A 23,415-nucleotide genomic window follows, 5' to 3' on the forward strand; every position below is an offset into this window, starting at 1 on the left:
GGAAATCAACATGGCACATAGATACATATGTAACAAACCTGCACATTGTGCACATGTACCCTAAAACCTAAAGTATAATAATACAAAATAAAAAAACAAACAACCCCATCAAAAAGTGGGCAAAGGACATGAACAGACACTTCTCAAAAGAAGACATTTATGCAGCCAAAAAACACATGAAAAAATGCTCATCATCACTGGCCATCAGAGAAATGCAAATCAAAACCACAGTAAGATACCATGTCACACCAGTTAGAATGGCCATCATTAGAAAGTCAGGAAACAACAGGTGCTGGAGAGGATGTGGAGAAATAGGAACACTTTTACACTGTTGGTGGGACTGTAAACTAGTTCAACCATTGTGGAAGTCAGTGTGGAGATTCCTCAGGGATCTAGAACTAGAAATACCATTTGACCCAGCCATCCCATTACTGGGTATATACCCAAAGGATTATAAATCATGCTGCTATAAAGACACATGCACACGTATGTTTATTGCGGCACTATTCACAATAGCAAAGAATTGGAACCAACCCAAATGTCCAACCACGATAGACTGGATTAAGAAAATGTGGCACATAGACACCATGGAATACTATGCAGCCATAAAAAATGATGAGTTCATATTCTTTGTAGGGACATGGATGAAACTGGAAAACATCATTCTCAGTAAACTATCGCAAGGACAAAAAACCAAACACCGCATGTTCTCACTTATAGGTGGGAATTGAACAATGAGAACTCATGGACACAGGAAGGGGAACATCACACTCCGGGGACTGTTGTGGGGTGGGGGGAGGGGGGAGGGACAGCATTAGGAGGTATACCTAATGCTAAATGACGAGTTAATGGGTGCAGGAAATCAACATGGCACATAGATACATATGTAACAAACCTGCACATTGTGCACATGTACCCTAAAACCTAAAGTATAATAATACAAAATAAAAAAACAAACAACCCCATCAAAAAGTGGGCAAAGGACATGAACAGACACTTCTCAAAAGAAGACATTTATGCAGCCAAAAAACACATGAAAAAATGCTCATCATCACTGGCCATCAGAGAAATGCAAATCAAAACCACAGTAAGATACCATGTCACACCAGTTAGAATGGCCATCATTAGAAAGTCAGGAAACAACAGGTGCTGGAGAGGATGTGGAGAAATAGGAACACTTTTACACTGTTGGTGGGACTGTAAACTAGTTCAACCATTGTGGAAGTCAGTGTGGAGATTCCTCAGGGATCTAGAACTAGAAATACCATTTGACCCAGCCATCCCATTACTGGGTATATACCCAAAGGATTATAAATCATGCTGCTATAAAGACACATGCACACGTATGTTTATTGCGGCACTATTCACAATAGCAAAGAATTGGAACCAACCCAAATGTCCAACCACGATAGACTGGATTAAGAAAATGTGGCACATAGACACCATGGAATACTATGCAGCCATAAAAAATGATGAGTTCATATTCTTTGTAGGGACATGGATGAAACTGGAAAACATCATTCTCAGTAAACTATCGCAAGGACAAAAAACCAAACACCGCATGTTCTCACTTATAGGTGGGAATTGAACAATGAGAACTCATGGACACAGGAAGGGGAACATCACACTCCGGGGACTGTTGTGGGGTGGGGGGAGGGGGGAGGGACAGCATTAGGAGGTATACCTAATGCTAAATGACGAGTTAATGGGTGCAGGAAATCAACATGGCACATAGATACATATGTAACAAACCTGCACATTGTGCACATGTACCCTAAAACCTAAAGTATAATAATACAAAATAAAAAAACAAACAACCCCATCAAAAAGTGGGCAAAGGACATGAACAGACACTTCTCAAAAGAAGACATTTATGCAGCCAAAAAACACATGAAAAAATGCTCATCATCACTAGCCATCAGAGAAATGCAAATCAAAACCACAATGAGATACCATCTCACACCAGTTAGAATGGCCATCATTAAAAAGTCAGCAAACAACAAGTTCTGGAGAAGATGTGGAGAAATAGGAACACTTTTACACTGTTGGTGGGACTGTAAACTAGTTCAACCATTGTGGAAGTCAGTGTGGCGATTCCTCAGGGATCTAGAACTAGAAATACCATTTGACCCAGCTATCCCATTACTGGGCATATACCCAAAGGACTATAAATCATGCTGCTATAAAGACACATGCACATGTATGTTTATTGCGGCACTATTCACAATAGCAAAGACTTGGAACCAACCCAAATGTCCAACAACGATAGACTGGATTAAGAAAATGTGGCACATATACACCATGGAATACTATGTAGCCATAAAAAATGATGAGTTCCTGTCCTTTGTTGGGACATGGATGAAGCTGGAAACCATCATTCTCAGTAAACTATCGCAAGGTCAAAAAACCAACGACTGCATATTCTCACTCATAGGTGGGAATTGAACAATGAGAACACATGGACACAGGAAGGGGAACATCACACTCCAGGGACTGTTGTGGAGTGGGGGGAGGGGGAGGGATAGCATTAGGAGATACACCTAATGCGAAATGAAGAGTTAATGGGTGCAGCACACCAACATGGCACATGGATACATATATAACAAACCTGCACATTGTACACATGTACCCTAAAACTGAAAGTACAATAATAATAAAAAAAAAAGTAAACAATTAATAGTGAATGGAATAGTAAGGCCACCGAGTTAACTAAAGTTGACTACATTAATCCTTGAAAATTATTTTCCTAGTTAGACTTACACCAACCAGGATTTAGAACATCAAGTGGTTTCCAAATATTTCTTATAATAATCATGATTGTCTTATGCTTTTTTCCTCCCTTAATGTCTAATGTCCAGATACTTAAATGCTGCTACATAGGCATTGTAATGAGGTACTATATAACTAATAATCTGTTCTATAAAGAGACTGAGGCCCTCATGGTCAGTCAGCTTGGGGGTTGAGTTTGACCAAAAGGGTGAAATTGAGAAATTATAAGAAGAATGATAAAGACCTGGTGTAATTCAGACGGGCATACTACTAAATGATAATGACATAAGTAATACAGAAAATTTCTTCCATATATGTGTGACAAACTGAACAGCTAAAGCACTTTGGAAAAGCTAGAAATAAATGAAATCAGTTTACTTGATGACTCATACAGCTGTCCAAAAGCAAATACCCTGACTGGTCTTTTGGCTGGCTGCTAACTCATTAGCATCTCACAATGAAAAAAAAAATAGAAAATTCATTGTTTAGAAAGTGGCCGTGGTTTTTCTCTCTCTGCTTTTCCCTTTTTATTATATATAAATGCTTTGTTTGCATTCATTAGATGAAATCAATCTATTATTGGTTTAATGTGTATTCAAGTATATAATATGGTAATAATCAATATATATCTTTCAGTTATTCTTTTATTATACTTTAAGTTCTGGGATACATGTACAGAACGTGCAGGTTTGTTACATAGGTATACATGTGCCATGGGGGTTTGCTGCAGCCATCGACCCATCATCTACATTAGGTACTTCTCCTAATGCTATCCCTCCCCTAGAACTCCACCCCCTGACAGGTCCCAGTGTGTGATGTTCCCCTCCCTGTGTCCATGTGTTCTCATTGTTCAACTCCCACTTATGAGTGGGAACATGTGGTGTTTGGTTTTCTGTTCCTGTATTAGTTTGCTGAGAATGGTTTCCAGCTTCATCCACGTCCCTGCAAAGGACATGAACTCATACCTTTTCATGGCTGCATAGTATTCCATGGTGTATATGTGCCACATTTTCTTTATCCAGTCTATCATTGATGGGCATTTCGGTTGGTTGCAAGTCTTTGCTATTGTGAACAGTGCTGCAATAAACATATGTGTGCATGCGTCTTTATAGTAGAATGATTTATAATCCTTTGGGTATATATCCAGTAAATGGGATTGCTGGGTCAAATAATATTTCTGGTTTGAGATCCTTGAGGAATTGCCACACTGTCTTCCACAATGGTTGAACAAATTTACACTGCCACCAACAGTATAAAAGCGTTCCTATTTCTCCACATCCTCTCCAGCATCTGTTGTTTCCTGACTTTTTAATAATCACCATTCTAACGGGCGTGAGATAATATCTCATTGTGATTTTAATTTGCATTTCTCTAATGACCAGTGATGATGAGCTTTTTTCATATATTCGTTATGAATATAACAATTATATGCATAAATGTCTTCTTTTGAAGACATAAATGTCTCAAAAGACATTCTGGCTGCATAAATGTCTTCTTTTGAGAAGTGTCTGTTCATATCCTCTGCCAACTTTTTCATAGGGTTTTTTCTTGTAAATTTGTTCAAGTTCTTTGTAGATTCTAGATATTAGACCTTTGTCAGATGGATAGATTGCAAAAATTTTCGCCCACTGTGTAGGCTGCCTGTTCACTCTGATAGTTTCTTTTGCTGTGCAGAAGCTCTTTAGTTTAATTAGATCCCATTTGTCAATTTTGGCTTTTGTTATCATTGCTTTTGGTGTTTTAGTCATGAAGTCTTTGCCCATGCCTATGTCCTGAATGGTATTGCCTAGGTTTTCTTCTAGGGTTTTTATAGTTTGAGGTCTTACGTTTAAGTCTTTAATCCATCTGGTGCTAATTTTTGTATAAGGTCTAAGGAAAGGGTCTAATTTCAGTTTTCTACATATGGCTAGCCAGACTTCCCCAGACCATTTATTAAATAGGGAATCCTTTCACCATTGCTTGTTTTTGCCAGGTTTGTCAAAGATCAGATGGTTGTAGATGTGTGGTGTTATTTCTGAGGCCTCAGTTCTGTTCCATTGGTCTATATATCTGTTTTAGTACCAGTATTATGCTGTTTTGGTTACTGTAGCCTTGTAGTATAGTTTGAAGTCAGGTAGCATGATGCCTCCAGCTTTGTTCTTTTTGCTTAGGATTATCTTAACTATACTAGCTCTCTTTTGGTTCCATATGAAATTTAAAGTAGTTTTTTATAATTCTGTGAAGAAAGTCAATGGTAGCTTGATGGGGATAGCATTGGATCTATGGGCATGGAATGTTTTTCGATCTGTTTGTGTCCTCTCTTATTTCCTTGAGCAGTGGTTTGTAGTTCTCCTTGAAGAGGTCCTTCACATCCCTTCTAAGTGGTACTCCTAGGTATTTTATTCTCTTTGTAGCAATTGTGAATGAGAGTTCACTCTGTTTGTCTGTTATTGTTGTATAGGAATGCTAGTGATTTTTGCACATTGATTTTGTATCCTGCCACTTTGTTGAAGTTGCTTATCAGCTTAAGGAGATTTGGGGCTGAGACGATGGGGTTTTCTAAATATACAATCATGTCATCTGCAAACAGAGACAATTTGACTTCCTTCCTTTTTATTTGAATACCCTTTATTTCTTTCTCTTGCCTGACTGCCCTGGCCAGAACTTCCAATATTAATGTTGAACAGGAGTGGTGAGAGACCACATCCTTATCTTGTGCCGGTTTTCAAAGGGAATGCTTCCAGCTTTTGCCTATTGAGTATGATACTGGCTGTGGGTTTGTCATAAATAGCTCTTATTATTTTGAGACACATTTCATCACTACCTAGTTTATTGAGAGTTTTTAGCCTGAAGGGGTGTTGAATTTTATCGAAGGCCTTTTCTACATCTATTGAGATAATCAAGTGGTTGTCATTGGTTCTGTTTATGTGACGGATTACGTTTATTGATTTGCATATGTTGAAGCAACCTTGCATCCCAGGTATGAAGCCAACTTGATCGTGGTGGATAAGTTTTTTGATGTGCTGCTGGATTCAGTTTGCTAGTATTTTATTGAGGATTTTCGCATCGATGTTCATCAGGGATATTGGCCTGACATTTTCTTTTTTTGTTGTGTCTCTGCCAGGGTTTGGTATCAGGGTGATGCTGGCCACATAAAATGAGTTAGGGAGGAGTCCCTCTTTTCCTATTGTTTTGAATAGTTTCAGAGGAAATGGTACCAGCTTCTCTTTGTACCTCTGGTAGAATTTGGCTGTGAATCCATCTGCTCCTGGACAGTTTTTGGTTGGTAGGCTATTAATTACTGCCTCAATTTTAGAACTTGTTATTGGTCTGTTCAGGGATTCAACTTTTTCTTGGTTTAGTCTTGTGAGGGTATATGAGTCCAGGAATGTATCCATTTCTTCTAGATTTTCTAGTTTATTTGCGTAGTATTCTCTGATGGTAGTTTGTATTTCTGTGAGATTAGTGGTGATATCCCCTTTATCATTTTTTATTGTATCTGTTTGATTCTTCTATCTTTTCTTCTTTATTATTCCGGCTAGTGGTCTATCTATTTTGTTAATCTTTTCAAAAAATCAGCTCCTGGATTCATTGATTTTCCGAAGGGTCTTTCATGTCTCTATCACCTTCAGTTCTGCTCTGATTTTAGTTATTTCTTTTCTTCTGCTAGCTTTTGAATATTTTTGCTCTTGCATCTCTAGCTCTTTTTATTGTGATATTAGGGTGCCAATTTTAGATCTTTCCTGCTTTCTCTTGTAGGTATTCAGTGCTGTAAATGTCCCTCTAAACACTGCTTTAGCTGTGTCCCAGAGATTCTGGTACATTGTGTCTGTTCTCATTGGTTTCAGAGAACTTATTTATTTCTGCGTTAATTTCATTACTTACCCAGTAGTCATTTAGGAAAAGGTTGTTCAGTTTCCATGTAGTTGTGCCGTTTTGAGTGACTTTCTCAATCCTGAGTTCTAATTTGATTGCACTGTGGTCTGAGAGATGGTTTATTATGATTTCTGTTCTTTTGCATTTGCTGAGGAGTGTTTTACTTCCAATTATGTGGTCAATTTTAGAATAAGTGCATTGTGGTGCTGAGAAGAATGTATATTCATTGATGTGGGGTGGAGAGTTCTGTAGATGTTTATTAGGTCCACTTGTTCCAGAGCTGAAGTCCAGAATATCCTTATTTTCTGTCTCGTTGATCTGTCTAATATTGACAGTGGGGTGTAAAAGTCTCCCTATTATTGTGTGGGAGTCTAAGTTTCTTTGTCTGTCTCTAAGAACTTGCTTTATGAATCTGGGTGCTTCTGTATTGGGTGCATATATATAGTTAGCTCTTCTTGCTACATTGATCCCTTTACTATTATGTAATGCCCTTGTTTGTCTTTTTTGATCTTTGGTTGTTTAAAGTCTGTTTTATCAGAGACTAGGATTGCAATCCTTTTTTTTTTTTTGTGCTTTCCATTAGCTTGGTAAACATTCCTCCATCCCTTTATTTTGAGCCTATGTGTGTCTTTGCACATATGATGGGTCTCCTGAATATAGCACACCAATGGGTCTTGACTTTTTATCCAATTTGCCAGTCTGTGTCTTCTAATTGGGGCATTTAGCCCATTTACATTTACGGTTAATATTGTTATGTGTAAATTTGATTCTGTCATTATGATGCTAGCTGGTTATTTTGCTTGTTAGTTGATACAGTTTCTTCTTAGTGTGGATGGTCTTTACAATTTGGTATGTTTTTGCAGTGGCTAGTACCAGTTTTTTCTTTCCAAAACTCCATGGGAGTTTTATGGGACTTACTTTGGAGTTATTTCCTCTTTCTTTTTTCCTAATTCTTCCTTTAGAATGGGTATGTTTACTTTGTGCTGATGTCACCATTGTATTTTGGAAACATATAACTTGTTTGATTTCATAAGCTCACAGTTGGAGGAGAATCTGCCTCAGCTTTCCTCAGGAGCTCTTGTAAGGCAGGCCTGGTGGGGACAAAATCTCTCAGCATTTGCTTGTCTGTAAAGGATTTTATTTCTCTTTTGCTTATGAAGCTTAGTTTGGCTGGATATGAAATTCTGAGTTGAAAATTCTTTTCTTTAAGAGTGTTGAATATTGGCTCCTACTCTCTTCTGGCTTGTGAGGTTTCTGCAGAGAGATCCTCTGTTAGTCTGATGGGCTTTCCCTTGTGGGTAACCCGACCTTTCTCTCTGGCTGCCCTTAACATGTTTTCCTTCATTTCAACCTTGGTGAATCTGATGAGTATGTGTCTTGTGGTTGCTCTTTCGAGGAGTATCTTTGTGATATTCTCTGTATTTCCTGAATTTGACTGTCGCCTGTCTTGCTAGGTTGGAGAAGTTCTCCTGGATAATATCCTCAAGAGTGTTTTCCAGCTTGGTTCCCTTCTCCCTGTCACTTTCAGGTACACCAATCAAACGTAGGTTTGGTCTTTTCACATAGTCCCATATTTCTTGGAGGCTCTGTTCATTCCTTTTCATTCTTTTGCTCTAATCCTTTCTTCATGCTTTATGTCATTAAGTCGATCTTCAATCTCTGATATCCTTTCTTCTGCTTGATCGATTTGGCTATTTACACTTGTGTATGCTTCAAGTGCTGTGTTTTTCAGCTCCATCAGGTCATTTATCTTCTTCTCTAAACTGGTTATTCTCCTTAGCAGTTCCTTTAACCTTTTTTCAAGGTTCTTAGCTTCCTTGCATTGGGTTAGAACATGCTCCTTTAGCTCAGAAGAGTTTGTTATTACCTGCCTTCTGAAGCCTACTTCTGCCAATTCGTTAAACTCATTCTCCATTCAGCTTTGTTCCCTTGCTGGTGAGGAACTGTGATGATTTAGAGAAGAGGCTTTCTTGTTTTTGGAATTTTCGTCGTTTTGCGCTGGTTTTTCCTCATGTTCGTGGATTTATCTACCTTTGGTCTTTGATGTTGGTGACCTTCGGATGGGGTTTTTGTGTGAATGTCCTTTTTGTTGATGTTGATGTTGATGCTATTTTCTGTTTGTTAGTTTTCCTTTTAATAGTCAGGTCCCTCTGCTGCAGGTCTGCTGGAGTTTGCTAGGGGGTCCACTCCAGACCCTGCTTGCCTGGGTATCACTAGTGGGGGCTGCAGAACGGCAAAGATTGCTGCTTGTTCCTTTCTTGGAAGATTTGTCCCAGAGGGACACTCTCCAGACGCCAGCCGGAGCTCTCCTGTATGAGGTGTCTGTCGACCCATGCTGGCTAGTGTCTCCCAGTCAGGAGGCAGGTGGGTCAAGGATCCACTTGAGGAGGCAGTCTGTCCCTTAGCAGAGCTCAAGCGCTGTGCTGGGAGATCCACTTCTCTCTTCAGAGCCAGCAGGCAGGAACATTTAAGTCTGCTGAAGCTGAGCCCACAGCCACCCCTTCCCCCAGGTGCTCCATCCCAGGGAGATGGGAGTTTTATGGGACTTACTTTGGAGCTATTATCCCTTTCTTTTTTCCTAATTCTTCCTTTTAGAATGGGTATGTTTACCTTGCACTGATCCCGCCATTGTATTTTGGAAACATATAACTTGTTTGATTTCGTAAGGTAACAGTTGGAGAACAATCTGCCTCAGAATGAATCATACCTTGAATCTCACCCATATATGATTCAGGTGACTTTTTTTTTTTTGAGATAGAGTTTCACTCTGTCACCCAGGCTGGAGTGCAATGGTGCAATCTCAACTCACTGCAACCTCTGCCTCCTGGATTCAAGCGATTCTCAGTATCCATAGTAGCTGGGATTACGGCACGTGCCACCATGCACAGCTAATTTTTACCATGTTAGTAGAGATGGGGTTTCACCATGTTTGCCAGGCTGGTCTCAAACTCCTGACCTCAGGTGATCCACCCGCCCTGGCCTCCCAAAGTGCTGGGATTATAGGCGTAAGCCACTACATCCAGCCCAGATGATATTTTGATGAGACTTTGAACGTTAAACTTTTGAGTTAATGCTAAAATGTTTTGAGACTTTGGGAGCTATTAGAATCAAATGAATGTATTTTGCATACGAGAAGGACATAAATTTTGGGATGCAAGGTCACAATGTTATGGTCTGAATTTTTGTGTTTCCCCAAATTCAGACCATCTAATCCTCAAGGTGATGGTATTAAGAGTTGGGGCTTTGGGAAGGTGACTGGGTCTTTGGGAGGACTCTGCCATTATGAATGGAATTCATTTTCTCATAAAAGAAGTCTGAGGGAGTTTGTTCACTCCTTCTGCCAAGCGCAAACAAAGCTAGAAGGTGCTATCTTTGAAGGAGAGAGCAAAGCAGAGAGCCAGACACTGAATCTCCTGAGACCCTGATTTTGGACTTTCCAGCCTCCAGAACTGTGAGCAATAAATCTTGGTTGTTACAAATTACCCATTTGTAAGATATTTTGTTAAGCAGCCCAAATGGACTAAGAAACTTCTCTTATTTTTTCCTCAAAGACAAAGCCTCTAACATTTCACCATAGAGCATATTTGCTAAAATGTATCAGATTAAGAAAAATTCCTTCCATTTTAGCTATTAGTTTCTTTTAAAGTCATAAATGGATATTTAATTTTATCAGATGTTTTTGTTTTTTGCATTCCTGACCAGACCATCATATGGTTTTTCTAGTTTATTTGCTAATGTGATGAATTACACTGATTCATTTAAAATGTTTAAAAACTTTGAATTCCTGGTGTAAACCAAACTTGGTTATGATATGTTATCTTTTTTAATTGCTAGATTTATCTGTATTTTGGTTGGGATTTTAAATCCATGTTCATAAATGATATAGACTTACAACTTTCTCTTTTTGTAATACCCTTTTCAAGTTTTTGCATCGAGTTATGTTGGCCATAAAATGAGATGAACATGATTTCATCTTTAATAATTCTCAGGAACATTTAAAGTAATACTTGTACAATTTATTTCTTTAAAACTTGGTGGAATTTTCTCTAGTAGCCACATGAGCTAGGATTTTTGCAGTGGAGGCTCTCTATGAGATAGATGTCCAAGCTGTCATTTTCATACAAGTGTCAGTTATTCAGAAGCCTTGTAATAACTTTCACCTCCACAGTTCCCTTATAAGGAAACTGTGTTTTTTTAAACAAAATTCACATTTTATTTAGATTGAAATAAACCATACAAAATTGATTTTCTTCACCAAAAATAACAGCAATATTTTCCATATTTTTCTAGATAAACCACAACACTTATTTTGCAGGTTTTCCAGGTTTTGCTTATAAATCAAGACGAGGCAGTAGGTAAGAGTCATGGAAAAAGACAGAAAAAAAAAAAAAACCAGACAAATCAGTTGTCAGTATCCATGGCCTCTGATTCTGTCTCAACCATGAAACAGAAGTGTTCAACATATACCTGCTAAAAAGCTTAGGAAGATGTAGGCTCCACAAAGGAATGTAAACAGCAATCAGATGTGGAACAACAGCAGGCTTTTCCATTCAAACTTTGTCATTTGTTCCTTTAAGTTCGAGAAAGACAAAATCTACACTGAAATCCGTGTTTGGTGAGCTCACAAGCTTTTCTCCAGTAATTTCTTGTAACTGTCCAGTATAGATTTTTAACATACTTAAAACTCCTATTAGTCAAAGGTCAATTGTGGGCTTCACTATAACATTTTATAAAATGTATTCCTTCCTCCCACACCTCTTCAAAATATATTTCTTCAAAGAATTCATAACACCCAACAAGTAGAGATCCACAGTGATAATAAATGCTATGTCTAAAATGACTTAACTGAAACAATTCCAGAGTGCCGTCAACAGAGATCACGCAAAAGGAAACATGGCACTTTCAGCGTTCTCTTCTGGAAGAACAGGTAGGTCTTCAAAGCATGAGAGTTCAAACACGTGCCATTTAAACAGGTAGATTATCAATGGCTAATGTATTCAATGGAGTCCTATAGGCAAAGATATTTAGTTATTAAGTGGCCTACATACACCTTACGGCTTTTCTTCCAAATATCAAATATAAGAAAGCCTATTTTTAAAAGTCTCTTAGGTATTTTCCACGGTTTCGGAATTATCTGTAGGAAGCTCTGACTTACTTGTATAGAGTTTAATATATGTGTCCACCATTAAATCCAGGTCGTGTTTTATATCAAAATTTATGTTAAGCAAAGCCAAGTTACTTGACCTTTGGTCTGTCAAAGTGTTCCTCAAATATGCTTTAAGATGCTTTTGTCCATTTTCATACCACTCATTCTCAACCTTCATCACAGGAAGAATACACAGGACCTTCAGCAATGCATACACGTTAGAAAAAAACTTGATGTCAGGCAGGTGGAGGGCTTCATAGATGGTGGGCGGAAGCTCTGTATCTTTCCCCCTGTGTTTCCATTTGATTCTCCAACAATGAAGCTCAGCTGACAGCGTGTCAGGATTGGGTAAGTCACTTCTATACACGTCAGCATGGTGTCCCTCCAACGTATTGAATTTGAGTTGTCCCATGACTGAGGGTACCAGAGATAAGCATTTAAGAGCTTTGAGGTGCTGTTCTGAGAATATATCTTTAAGTTCCTGAATAATGTGCTCCACTGTTGGGACACTTAGGGTTTCTTTATAGTAACTCTCAGAGGTTAGCTGAGATTCCAAGTTACCCTGGTGAGCTCTGTGGAATTTCCCAGGGAGTTTCATTTGAATATCAAGTTTGGTTGTCAAATTTGTGGCTTCCTCAAACCAAAATTCATGATAAACTTCAATATTTTCCATCACTTCGTTGAGTGAATGCAGTACTGCAGCCAAGCTACCGGCTGCAAAGAAGACATCAGAGGTTTGCCCCTGGAGGTTTTTCCCAAAGGCTCTTGTAAAAGATAGGACATTTTTAAGAACAACAATAGTAACAATGAAATCAAAATCTGTTACTGCACTGCAGAGTACAAATGCTCGGCCAGCTACACAGTTATTCCATCTAATATTTGTATCACTATTTATACCATCTAAACATAAAACAAGTGCTTGCAGGAGTTCCACTAAAATTTCAAAAGCATCATGCCTGCCTGTCCACTGAGAATGGCAGATTTCCTTCAGTTCTTTATCCCTTTCTTTACTGTTCTGAAAAAGAACAGAAATTACGTTGTCAAGTTCTAAAAGCGGTTGTGGTGATCAATGGAAAAAAGAACAAACTTCCTCAATTGTTCCTAATGCAACAGATACTCCCATAACAGGTACTGATTTTGCCAACCACATATTTAAGGCACAGGAAGAGCAGAGTGTGTAGATAGCTTGGGGGTATTTCTCTAAAAGTGTAGAAGCAACAACTTTCATTTTGGAAGAAAATCCACTAGAGACAATATAAGCCTGGCCACGACAATACTCCATATTTAATCCCCACTTCTCAGTTATCATAGTGTGAAATTTCACAGCCAAAATTTCTGCATTGGCTTCATAAGGCAGGAAGCCTATAAACTCCTCTCTTACGTTATGAGATTCATCAACAAACCTCACCAACACAGGTAGGTGCTCTTCCCCTGCTATGTCCACTACATTGTCAGTGACAATGGAAAAGAAGTGTGAGTCTCTCACTTCCCTGAGAGTTTCTGAATACAGCTCTCACAGATCTCTAGCATCTGCCTCTGCTGTGTTTTTGAACAAAACAACGTGTTAACTGCTGTTGTCTCAAACCGCTTTCTCAGAACCTCTTCACCAGAATTTATCCGACACTCCAGCAGTGCCTGAAAGTTATCTGGAGTAAAGAGACCTTCTGGGATTTCATCAGCCTCATGTCCATCCAGAGGTACGTTTTGCTTTCCCATTAGAATCAAGATTTCAAATAGAGATTTTAGGTATTCTTTGTTTTCCTTCTCTTCAAGGGTTAGAGGTAAAATGTCCTCATCTTGTCCTTCACCCTCTTCTTCGCTGGGGTTCTGAGCATTGCTATTGTTCGTTTCTTTATGTTTTTCTTCCTGCTCAGAAGTTTCATCAATTTTTTTTCTGTTTCAGTGTCCTGATTTCGTCTTCACTCAGTTCTTTTATTCGTTTTCTGTGTCTACTATGTGGGTTGTTCAAATGACTGGTAAGATCAAATATTGTTGGTATTGCATTATCTCAAAGAACTGTCCTATAAGGACTCTCCCAGTGACTTCACAAGTATCTGCTTCAATTAATTTCGAGAAATAAAATAACCCAATCATTCTTTAGTTTTCTGATGCCTCTGCAAAATGTATAGTTCTACAGATCATAGAGGTCTCAAAATGTTTGGCACATAATCGATAGTTTATTTAGCTGATCAGGTGTTTTATCTTCTAAGTCGGCTCTCCTACAGTTCTCCACCTACTTCTGGCATCTGGCAGGGTCCCGCGGGAACCTGAAGAAGGCCAAGTCGGACTGCGTGCTCTTCCGCGTGCAGTTGGGTGCAGCGCAGAAGTTCGGCATCCTCGCCCGCCCGCCCGCCGGCCGACCCAGCCCTCACCTCCCCGCCTCCTCAGGGGAGTCCGCCCGCCCGTCGGGGCCGGGGAGGGGAGCCAGGCCGGCCGGCCGGCTCGGCAGGGCCCACGCGCCGGGGAGGGGCGGGCGGGCTAGAAGCCGCGAGGGCCAGGAGGGGTGCCGCGAGGGCCAGGAGGGGTGCCGCGGTCCGAGGCTGGGCTGGGGACGCGGCTCCACAGTGCTGTGAGCGGCCCGGAAGATTTACCGCCGCCGCCGCCGCCTCCGCCGCTGCCGCTGGTGCACCTCCCGCCCGCCCGAGACGCTGCCGCGTCCTTCGGGAAATGTGTTTTTTATCTGACCTATTCTAACAACCTTCAGCTTCTGAACCGGGTGACACATCTTTATGGTCTCTGAATTCTGAAGTCCCTTTGTCTTTACAGGTCAATCTCTAGAGAAGGGAACTCAGAAGATGGCTTGAGCTCAACCATCTTTCACGGTAATTACTTGGGCTAGAGAATAATCATATATTCTTACCATATCAAATAATGAAACAATAGGCTGTCCCACAGTCCATTCCTCCTCTCCCATCATCCATCAACTGTTGTTGCCAGCTTTCCCATCAAATAATATTCTAGTAAAGAAGCAAGCACCCAATACTCTATGTTCACATATATCCTCCACATCCCCCCGAAGAAAACTCCAGGTACTCAAAGATAAGACTTTTTTATCTCAAGGCATTCTCTTGGAGCTTATAAGACTCAGCTTAGGAAGTACCGAAATAAAAGTGAAATATATAAGGTAATGTATTATTTAATAAAAGTTGATTCCAAATAAGCGTAGAAAGATGAAGTATTCAGGAAATGGTATTGGCACAATTCTTAGTCATCAGGAAAAAATATAGTTTAATACTTATTTCATATCTTATACTTAAAAAAATTCCAGATAGATTAAAGCTTTAAACATATAAAAGAAACAAAAAGCATATTAGAACATAATTTTTTTGTTTTTATTACATTTTTATTACTATCTTGAAGTGAGGAAGGACTTTTTAAATAAGACACAAATTCAGAGCCATAAAAGATAACAAAAAATAGAATTGCAAAAAATTCTTTAAAGTAGAAAGCATCTTAAACAGAATCATAAAGCAAACAAAAGCAGGGAAGATCATTGCAAATTACACTATAGAGAAAGCTAACTTCCCTAATATGCAAACAGTTTTCACAAATCTCTATGAAGGCCAACAACTTTACAGACAAATGGACAAAGAATAGAAATAGAATATCACAAAACAGGAAAAGATGTTCAATTTCACTTAAGATATAAGAAAATTTTACTGATATTATAATAACATACTACTCTTTACTTAACAAACTGACCAGGATGGAAAGTTTGATTATGCATTGTAGTTAGAAAGGTTGTAGGAAAGTAGACATTCTAAACATTGCTGGTGGGAGTATAGTTTGACACAACCTCTATGGCGGGCTACAACCTATAAACAAGGATTAACTGAAATTAAATTAGGCTTTAATGGGAATAAAATCCAACTTTCAAAGAACTGATGTCTGCTTGAATTATGTTGTTCCGACCCTTCAATAGTTTTTTAACCTAGACTGTCAGAGGAAATGTAGGCACTTTCTGGAGGAAAGTATCATCTAGAACCCCAAATTATAATGTTCATTTCTCAATTAAAAAAACAAACAAACAACTAAGAAAAAAACCATACAAACTGGCATACATGAACACAATGTAATGTGACTCAAAACTAAGAAATGTAATGGACTAGATACCAAATATGGAAGTATCACACATATTTAAAGTAACACATTTTTAAAGTCATACATTCAATATGTTCAAAGAAATAAAGAAAAGAGTGATAATTTAGGAAGAGAACAGGATGTTTTAAAATAATCAAATGTAAGATCTAGAACTGAAAAATAAAATAGCTGAAATTGAACTCCACGGGTGGATCTAACCATCAGATTAGACACAGTTGAAGAGGGAGTTAGTGAACTCTAAAGGGTAAGTCAAAAGAAAATATCCAAAATGAAATATAAAGAGAAAAAAAGACAGAATATAAAAACAAACAACACAGTATAAGTGTAATAAAATCCTAACAGTCTCCTACTAACATCAAAATTGGGAACACTATCACAGGTTTGACTTCAAGAAAGAACAAAAAACCATAATGTAAATTTAAATTATTTTTCTTATATATTGTTTAATCTAATAAAAATCCAGGTGAGGGCTTCTTTTCATTTTTAGGACTTAAGCAAGGAACATCTAAAAAATCAAACATATTAGCTAAATAATACGTATCAGAAAAAACTTTAATTACTTACATTCCATATGCTGAGCTTACAGCAAGACTAGTAATCTGTTGTGGAGGTTCACCATCTACCCACACCAATTGAATAACAAGTTCTGCTTGATATCCTGGAGGCATTCGCACTGGCCGTGTCTTAACACTTCAAGAACAAAAACAATCCTATTATATACAGTTTAAATAAACATGTTTAAACCTATCTTGAGAATTTACATAGAATCATGCTACAGAAATATACAACACCAGGCATTGCAGGCAGCATGCAGATGGATAGTGCCTTCTAGCTTTCTCAAAATGCGCCGAGTCCGTTATGATTACTTAGTTATTTCTTTATGTGGCTTTTCAGTCAGTTAGGTCCACAACTTCAACTGGCCTTTATCATTTCAATTTTTTCTTTTGAGAATATTATTTTAAGTTATTTTTATTATGTAATTATTTTTGTAATGTAATATATGTTACATATATATCAGTTATAAAGCATAACAATAAAACAAATGCCCATTAACCTACCCTCCAGTGTAGGAGTTCAACATATCTAGCATCTGAATTCCTATTTTCCTTTAAAGCTGACTAATACTCTTCTCTCATACTTCCCAACAAACCAATTATCAAACACGATGCTACTTTCAAAAAATATATCCACTAGCTAAAATTTTATGATGATGTTTCCTCTTTGTAGATTTTCCTCCCAGTAATATTTGCTCATATTTCCTTCTTTTTATGTACTTCAAAAGAAAAGTTCTGACAGGACAATCGATTACAAAAGTATAGCATCTGCTAATTGTACGAATTTTGCTCCTAAAATCTTATCTCTAAATTTTCCATAAGCATATTTGTAACAAATGAGAAAACTAGCTGTCTAAAGTTTTTTGAGTGGCAAATGTAGATATGCAGCTCAAAGAAATTCCCTGCTTAGGCTTAATTCTCCAGCCAGCTAACACTAGAAATATGTGATTTGATGGTATAGAAGCAGTAAGCAGTAATTTATACTCTATTACTAAAAATCATAAAAACAATAAAATATTACTGTGGGCTTTGTTAACTTTAGGTTTTATTGAACATGATGCAAATCTTTGTTTAGCTTATTAATAAATAACAGTTTTAAAAAAGAAAGATTATGCAATATACTAGCAATCATGAGAGAAATCCTTTTTTCTAATATAGAACTCCTGTAGTAGATAGTAAACTTGGTTTTCTTTTTGATTCCAAGAAAGCTAAAGAAATTACATAAACATACTTTTTAAAAAATTATCATTATGTTTTTTTGGAGGCAGGGTCTTACTGTCACCCAGGCTGGAGTGCAGTAGCAAGACCATAGCTCACTGCAACCTTAAACTCCTGGGCTAAAGTGATTCTCCCGTCTCAGCCTCCCTAGTAGCTAGGACTACAGGTGTGTACCATCACACTCAGCTAATTTTTAAATTTTTTGTAGATACAAGGTCTTGCTATGTTGCCCAGGCTGGTCTCAAACTCCTAGTCTCAAGCTTTCCTCCCACCTCAGCCTCCCAAAGTGTTGGGAATACAGGTGTGAGCCATCACACCCCATAAGCATACTTTTTCAATTGGAAAGTATCAAGCAAGTCGCCAAGTTTCTGCCCTGCCAAACTTCTTATTCTATGGAAAGCCATGTTTTCTTTAGAGTCCTTCTGGGCAGGAAATATATAAATAAGTGAATGAAGGATGAAAATATTATGCCTTCTTCACAGATGTTCAAAGAAAAGACCAGAGTAACCCCTGAAGAATTGTAGATCACTTGACAACAACTTGATAATTAGAGAAAATTAATTTTATTTGTCACAGTTTCAAAGACATATGATTAATATCTAAAATTGTTTTAAAATTTGGTAGAAACTCTTACTTGAGGCATGGGATACTGTCCTTTGTTACTCCTTCACTAGCAACAGTGTTAGTGCTCCCAGAAAGACTCCTTGAAGAAGGAAGCTGGGCTGAGAGATCTGGAAATGGAGGACTTGTTTCTGGTTCAGGGGTGATAATATCTTCAACATCATACTGAAGTCGTACCTCTAATGACTTAAAAAAACCAAGTTTAAATTTAATTTAAGTCACACTAATAATCATTGTTTTAATTTAATCTAAGTCATAATAAATAATCACATTAAAATACCTGATAACTTTTTAGGAATCATTCACACAGTTTTTTTCAAATTAATAAGTTGAATACTATTTATAGGAAAGTTGAGAAGTATCTCATACTAAATCAAATAGTTAATTATATGGAATATTCAATGGCAATCACAAAAAATGTAAATTTTTAAACTTCAGAATTAAAAGAAAAATACCTCAGTGAAGATAAAGTTTTTATATAATACATATACTTTAAGATATAGTAGAAATTACAATTTGATATATGATAAAATAAAAGGAGAAGTTGATTATGGTTATTCCAATGAAAGAAATTAAGCTTTTTTCATATACACACACAAACATGTATGTGTGTGTGTGTAGTGTGTATGTTTGTGTATGAAAAAAATTACTTGTTTGAAGCCTTTTAGTATAAAAAACTTTCATTGCATTTTAACTTTGCATTAATTCACTAAAAATTTTCCAAAAGAAATTCCATATTTTTGGTTGTTTGTTTCATTACCTTGGCTTTTGTTTAATTTAATTAGCTGATCAGAATTACTTGATAAAAAGCATATAATAATTTACATAGGAATAAAAAGGTGACCTAAAAACTAAAACTTTTTTATTAAACTAAAAAAGTTTTAAAACTAAATACTTTATGAATGCATAAAATGCATTAAATGATTTAATTAGAACTGATTTTATAACACATATTTGCCTTATAATGTAAAAATGAGCATTTTTAAGATTGAAAACAATTACTTACAAAAATGTCATTATGGGAATATCACCAAAATTATTGTCATAATTATTTTAAAACTACAGAAAACCTCTGGTGGTGACAATACAGTTACCAATTATTGAGTGCTTACTACAGTAATGACACTATTATAATGTCTTTATATAATTATCACAAGAACACTATGAAATTGGTATTTGTATTTCAAGTTTATTTTTATTTTCCATTTTCCCATTTTATTTACACAGGGAATTGTACATGTGATGAAAATGAATCATAGCTACATTCTACTACTGACTTATGACTTGTTCAGAGTCACATAGATATTTAATGGGAAAGCCAGAATTAAAACCTAGGTTGATCTGACTCCAAAGCCTTAGCTTTTAGCTACTATACAATAAAAGGGTGATATTAATTTTAGCTGTTGAGGTAAAAACACTTATACACAGGCCTATAGTAAATAATCTTTATATTCTGGTAAAAGGGGCAAGGTAGAGAAGGACAATTGTTTATAGGTGGCTTCATTTAGAATTAATTTATCCCATAAAATCATTATTCTTTTGAATAAGCAGAGTATTTCATTGATTTAAAAATTAAGATTAGGTAAGGTCACCCCATAATTAGATCCACCCCATAAAAATGTTGATACATAGAAAATCATTAAAAATAACCTTATTATAGCTGAGAAGTAATCATTTATGGCAAACAGTTGATGAGAAAATACAAATCAGATAAACTTAAAAATTAATAAAAGTATAGAACAAAGCCTGCATTAATTTGATTTTTATACAAAAATAAATCAATAACTATATGTATAAAACCTATACATTTTATTAATATAAACAGAAGAATATATAGGTGTATATTCCACAATATATACATATTTCAAAACATCATGTTGTAGAGTTGACTTATTTTGTCCAGGTAGATGCAACTCACATAACATCAAAGAGAAAAATGAGAAAATTGTGACATGTTTAATTTGTAACAAGATTAACTTAAAATACTAAGCTTGTTTTGACATTGAAAAAAATACCAAGTTTTGATAGAGAATTGTTTTGGCCTTTTAGGCCAAACCATTTATTAATATAGTAAGTAACAATAATAATTTAAAATCCTATGAATTGTATTACTGGCCACATACTGCACACTTCATGGAAACCATACCAAGTAGTAGTCAAATCTATGATAATAGCTTTCTTTTAATAACTGTGAAAGTGAAAGTTAAATTTTAAATAACTTACCACTATTTCTGTTGTAATTTCATGTCTGCTGAATTTATAAATTATGACATATGCAGAGACTCCTGACACACAGAATATTCTGCTCTCTGGACACCAGTAAATCATCTGAATGGCAAATGGATCTTCCTCTACAATTTCACATGTTTGTTTTCCTTCTCCTACCTTCTGTTTTTCAAACACTTTTGAAGTTTTTAGCTTGTACAGCATCTGCAGAGTTACTAAGACATCAAAGCACAGTTATCTTCTAATTTAAACTTAATTCTTAGATGTTATTAAAGCTTTTCCAATATATTTGTTAAACCACAGAAGTAAAACTAAGTAGATAAAGTGAATTACATTTTAACTAGTAAGCATTCAATGCCATGCTTTCATATCAGTACAGCAGCTACAGGGAGACTACAGGAAAAAAATAAACATTCCTTGAATATATAGTACATACCAAGGAATACATAGTTGCTTTCTTGTGTCATTCTCAGAAAAGTCTCATGAAGGAAGTATTTTTATCATTATTTATTGACAAAAATATTGGGGCATAGAAAGTCTAAAATGGGAATATTGAAAATAACTCTTCCCTAGCGGAGACTCCTCAATTCTTTCTCAGTTTTCCCCTTTGATTGTTAGATGAGAGGGTGATGGTATTCCTAGAGGGTTTACTCCTCTCAATAAATTTTTAGACACTCCTTGAGATAAGAAACATTGTAATTTACCAGTTAGCAATATTGGGAGTCCAAGAATCTGTAACTATTTGAGAAGGGATCTTTTCTGAGTGGCTCTGTGTCAAGAAAGGGTCAGATATAATCTCATACATTGTGTTTGTGAACTGTTTTTAAGAATATTTGGGGCAATATTTTTCCATTGGAGACCATGATGATAATAACTCTATAAAAGAACTATGATTCTACAAAGAATCCTTCAGTAAAGTTTTAAATATGAGTCCCGTGAAAAGTGCATCACCTGAATCTAATAATGAGAAACATTAGTCAAAACCAGACTGAAGGAGATTCTATAAAATAACTGGCCTGAACTCCTCAAAAATGTCAATGTCATGAAATGAAGACTCAGGAACTTTTCCAGATTTCTTAAAACTCAGAAGATACAATGACTAAATGCAAAAATAATCCTGGATTTTTTTGTCTTAAAGAATATTAATTTGTGGCAGAGAGCAGCGGCTCACGCCTGTAATCCCAGCACTTTGGGAGGCCGAGGCAGGCGGATCACCAGGTCAGGAGATCGAGACCATCCTGGCTAACGTGGTGAAACCCCGTCTCTACTAAAAATACAAAAAAAAAATCAGCGGGGCGTGGTGGCAGGCACCTGTGGTCCCAGCTACTCTACTCCGGAGGCTGAGGCAGGAGAATGGAGTGAATCCAGGGGGCGGAGCTTGCAGTGAACCGAGATTGCGCCACTGCACCCCAGCCTGGGCGACAGAGCGAGACTCCATCAAAAACAAATATATGTGTGTGTATATATACATATATACATATACACGTATATATACATATATATACATATATATATAAATTTGCAAAAGCTGAATAAAATCCGGAGATTAGATAATAGTGTTGTGTCAGTGTTAATCTACTGGTTTTGATGACTGAAGTCTGGTTATGTAAGCGAATGTTTGTAGGAAATACACACTGAAGTATTTAGGGGTATGTAATGTGTCTCCAACTTACTCTCAAATAGGTAAGAAAAAAAGCTATATGTATATATGTATGTGTGTGAGACAAAAATGTATGGAAGGAAGAGATAAAGAATAAGAGAGCGAGCCAGGGAGAGGAAAGGAATATTTGGAGAATCTGGTTGAGAGGTATAAAACATTTCATAGTAGTTTTTTTTTTTGGCAATTTTTTTATAAGCTTGAAATTATGTCAAGCTAAAATAGATTTTAAAAAAAAATGGGCAAAGGATTGTATTGGGTGCTACAGCCTGGCTTCTGAGGTCAGATAGGGTATCATTCCTATGATTATTTATGTTACATGACAACAGTAAAATGATATTGCAGACATCATTAAGGTCCCTAATTAGTTGACTTTGAGTTAATCAACAAAGAGCTTATTCTTAACAAGCCAAATCTAATCAGATGGCCCCTTAAAAGAGGGACTGAGGCCCTCCCTGAAGGTAAAGAGACACTCTTGCTAGCTTTGAAGCAGCAAGCTACCATGAGCTCTGAATGTTCAAGAAAATGAAGTCTGCCAACGATTACGTAAGCTTGGAAGAGAACCTTCAGTCTCATGAAATCTCAGCCCCAGCCAACACCTTGATTACAGTCTTGTGAGACCCTGAGCAAAGGACCCAGCGAAGGTATAATCAAATTCCTAACACACAGAAACAGTGAGATGATAAATGGGTATTGTTTTAAGTTGTTAAATTGTGGTAATTTATTACTCAGCCATAGAAAACTAAGATACATAATAATATAAACTCAGTTATTAAAATTCATTTCGCTTTCTGTATTAGACAGTGTTTCACAAAGTTAGCAAACTAAGTAATTTTTTAAGACATCCATTAAGTTGGAGATATGACCTTGATTACAGTGAAAATATTAAACATGCTGCAATCATTTGCAATTTATATTCTAAATGTGATAAAATATTTATTTAAAAATTAACTTCTCAAAATACTATTATGCATGCTTAAGGATGTTATTCACTCTAATAATTAAAGTGTTAAAGTGTCCTCTACATTTTATTTATTTATTTTATTTATTATTATTTTTTTGGAGACGGAATCTTGCTCTGTCACCCAGGCTGGAATGCAGTGGTGTGATCTCGGCTCACTGCAACCTCTGCCTCCCGGGTTCCAGCAATTCTCCTGCCTCAGCCTCCTGAGTAGCTGGGACCACAGGCGCACGCCGCTGCACCTGGCTAATTTTTATATATATATATTTTTAGTAGAGACGGGGTTTCACCGTGTTGCCCAGGCTGA

General features: G+C 36.9%; 1 protein-coding gene and 1 pseudogene across 5 annotated transcripts in view; both read right to left on the reverse strand.

Annotated features, from left to right (window-relative positions):
* Positions 1 to 23,415, reverse strand: part of STXBP5L (syntaxin binding protein 5L) — a 562,981-nt gene that overhangs the window by 198,579 nt on the left and 340,987 nt on the right. For all 5 annotated transcript variants that reach the window (XM_032150070.2, XM_032150069.2, XM_058437438.1 and 2 more), the window contains exons 16-18: positions 20,488 to 20,705; positions 18,278 to 18,450; positions 16,436 to 16,561 (exon numbers count right to left, since the gene is read on the reverse strand). In XM_032150070.2, the coding sequence (XP_032005961.1) occupies positions 16,436 to 16,561; positions 18,278 to 18,450; positions 20,488 to 20,705 (517 nt within the window). The remainder of the gene's footprint in view (positions 1 to 16,435; positions 16,562 to 18,277; positions 18,451 to 20,487; positions 20,706 to 23,415) is intronic.
* LOC116466886 (52 kDa repressor of the inhibitor of the protein kinase-like) lies at positions 1,503 to 14,275 on the reverse strand (annotated as a pseudogene).

The sequence above is a fragment of the Hylobates moloch genome, unplaced genomic scaffold (genome assembly GCF_009828535.3).
Source record: "Hylobates moloch isolate HMO894 unplaced genomic scaffold, HMol_V3 SCAFFOLD_4, whole genome shotgun sequence".
Classification (NCBI taxonomy): domain Eukaryota; kingdom Metazoa; phylum Chordata; class Mammalia; order Primates; family Hylobatidae; genus Hylobates; species Hylobates moloch.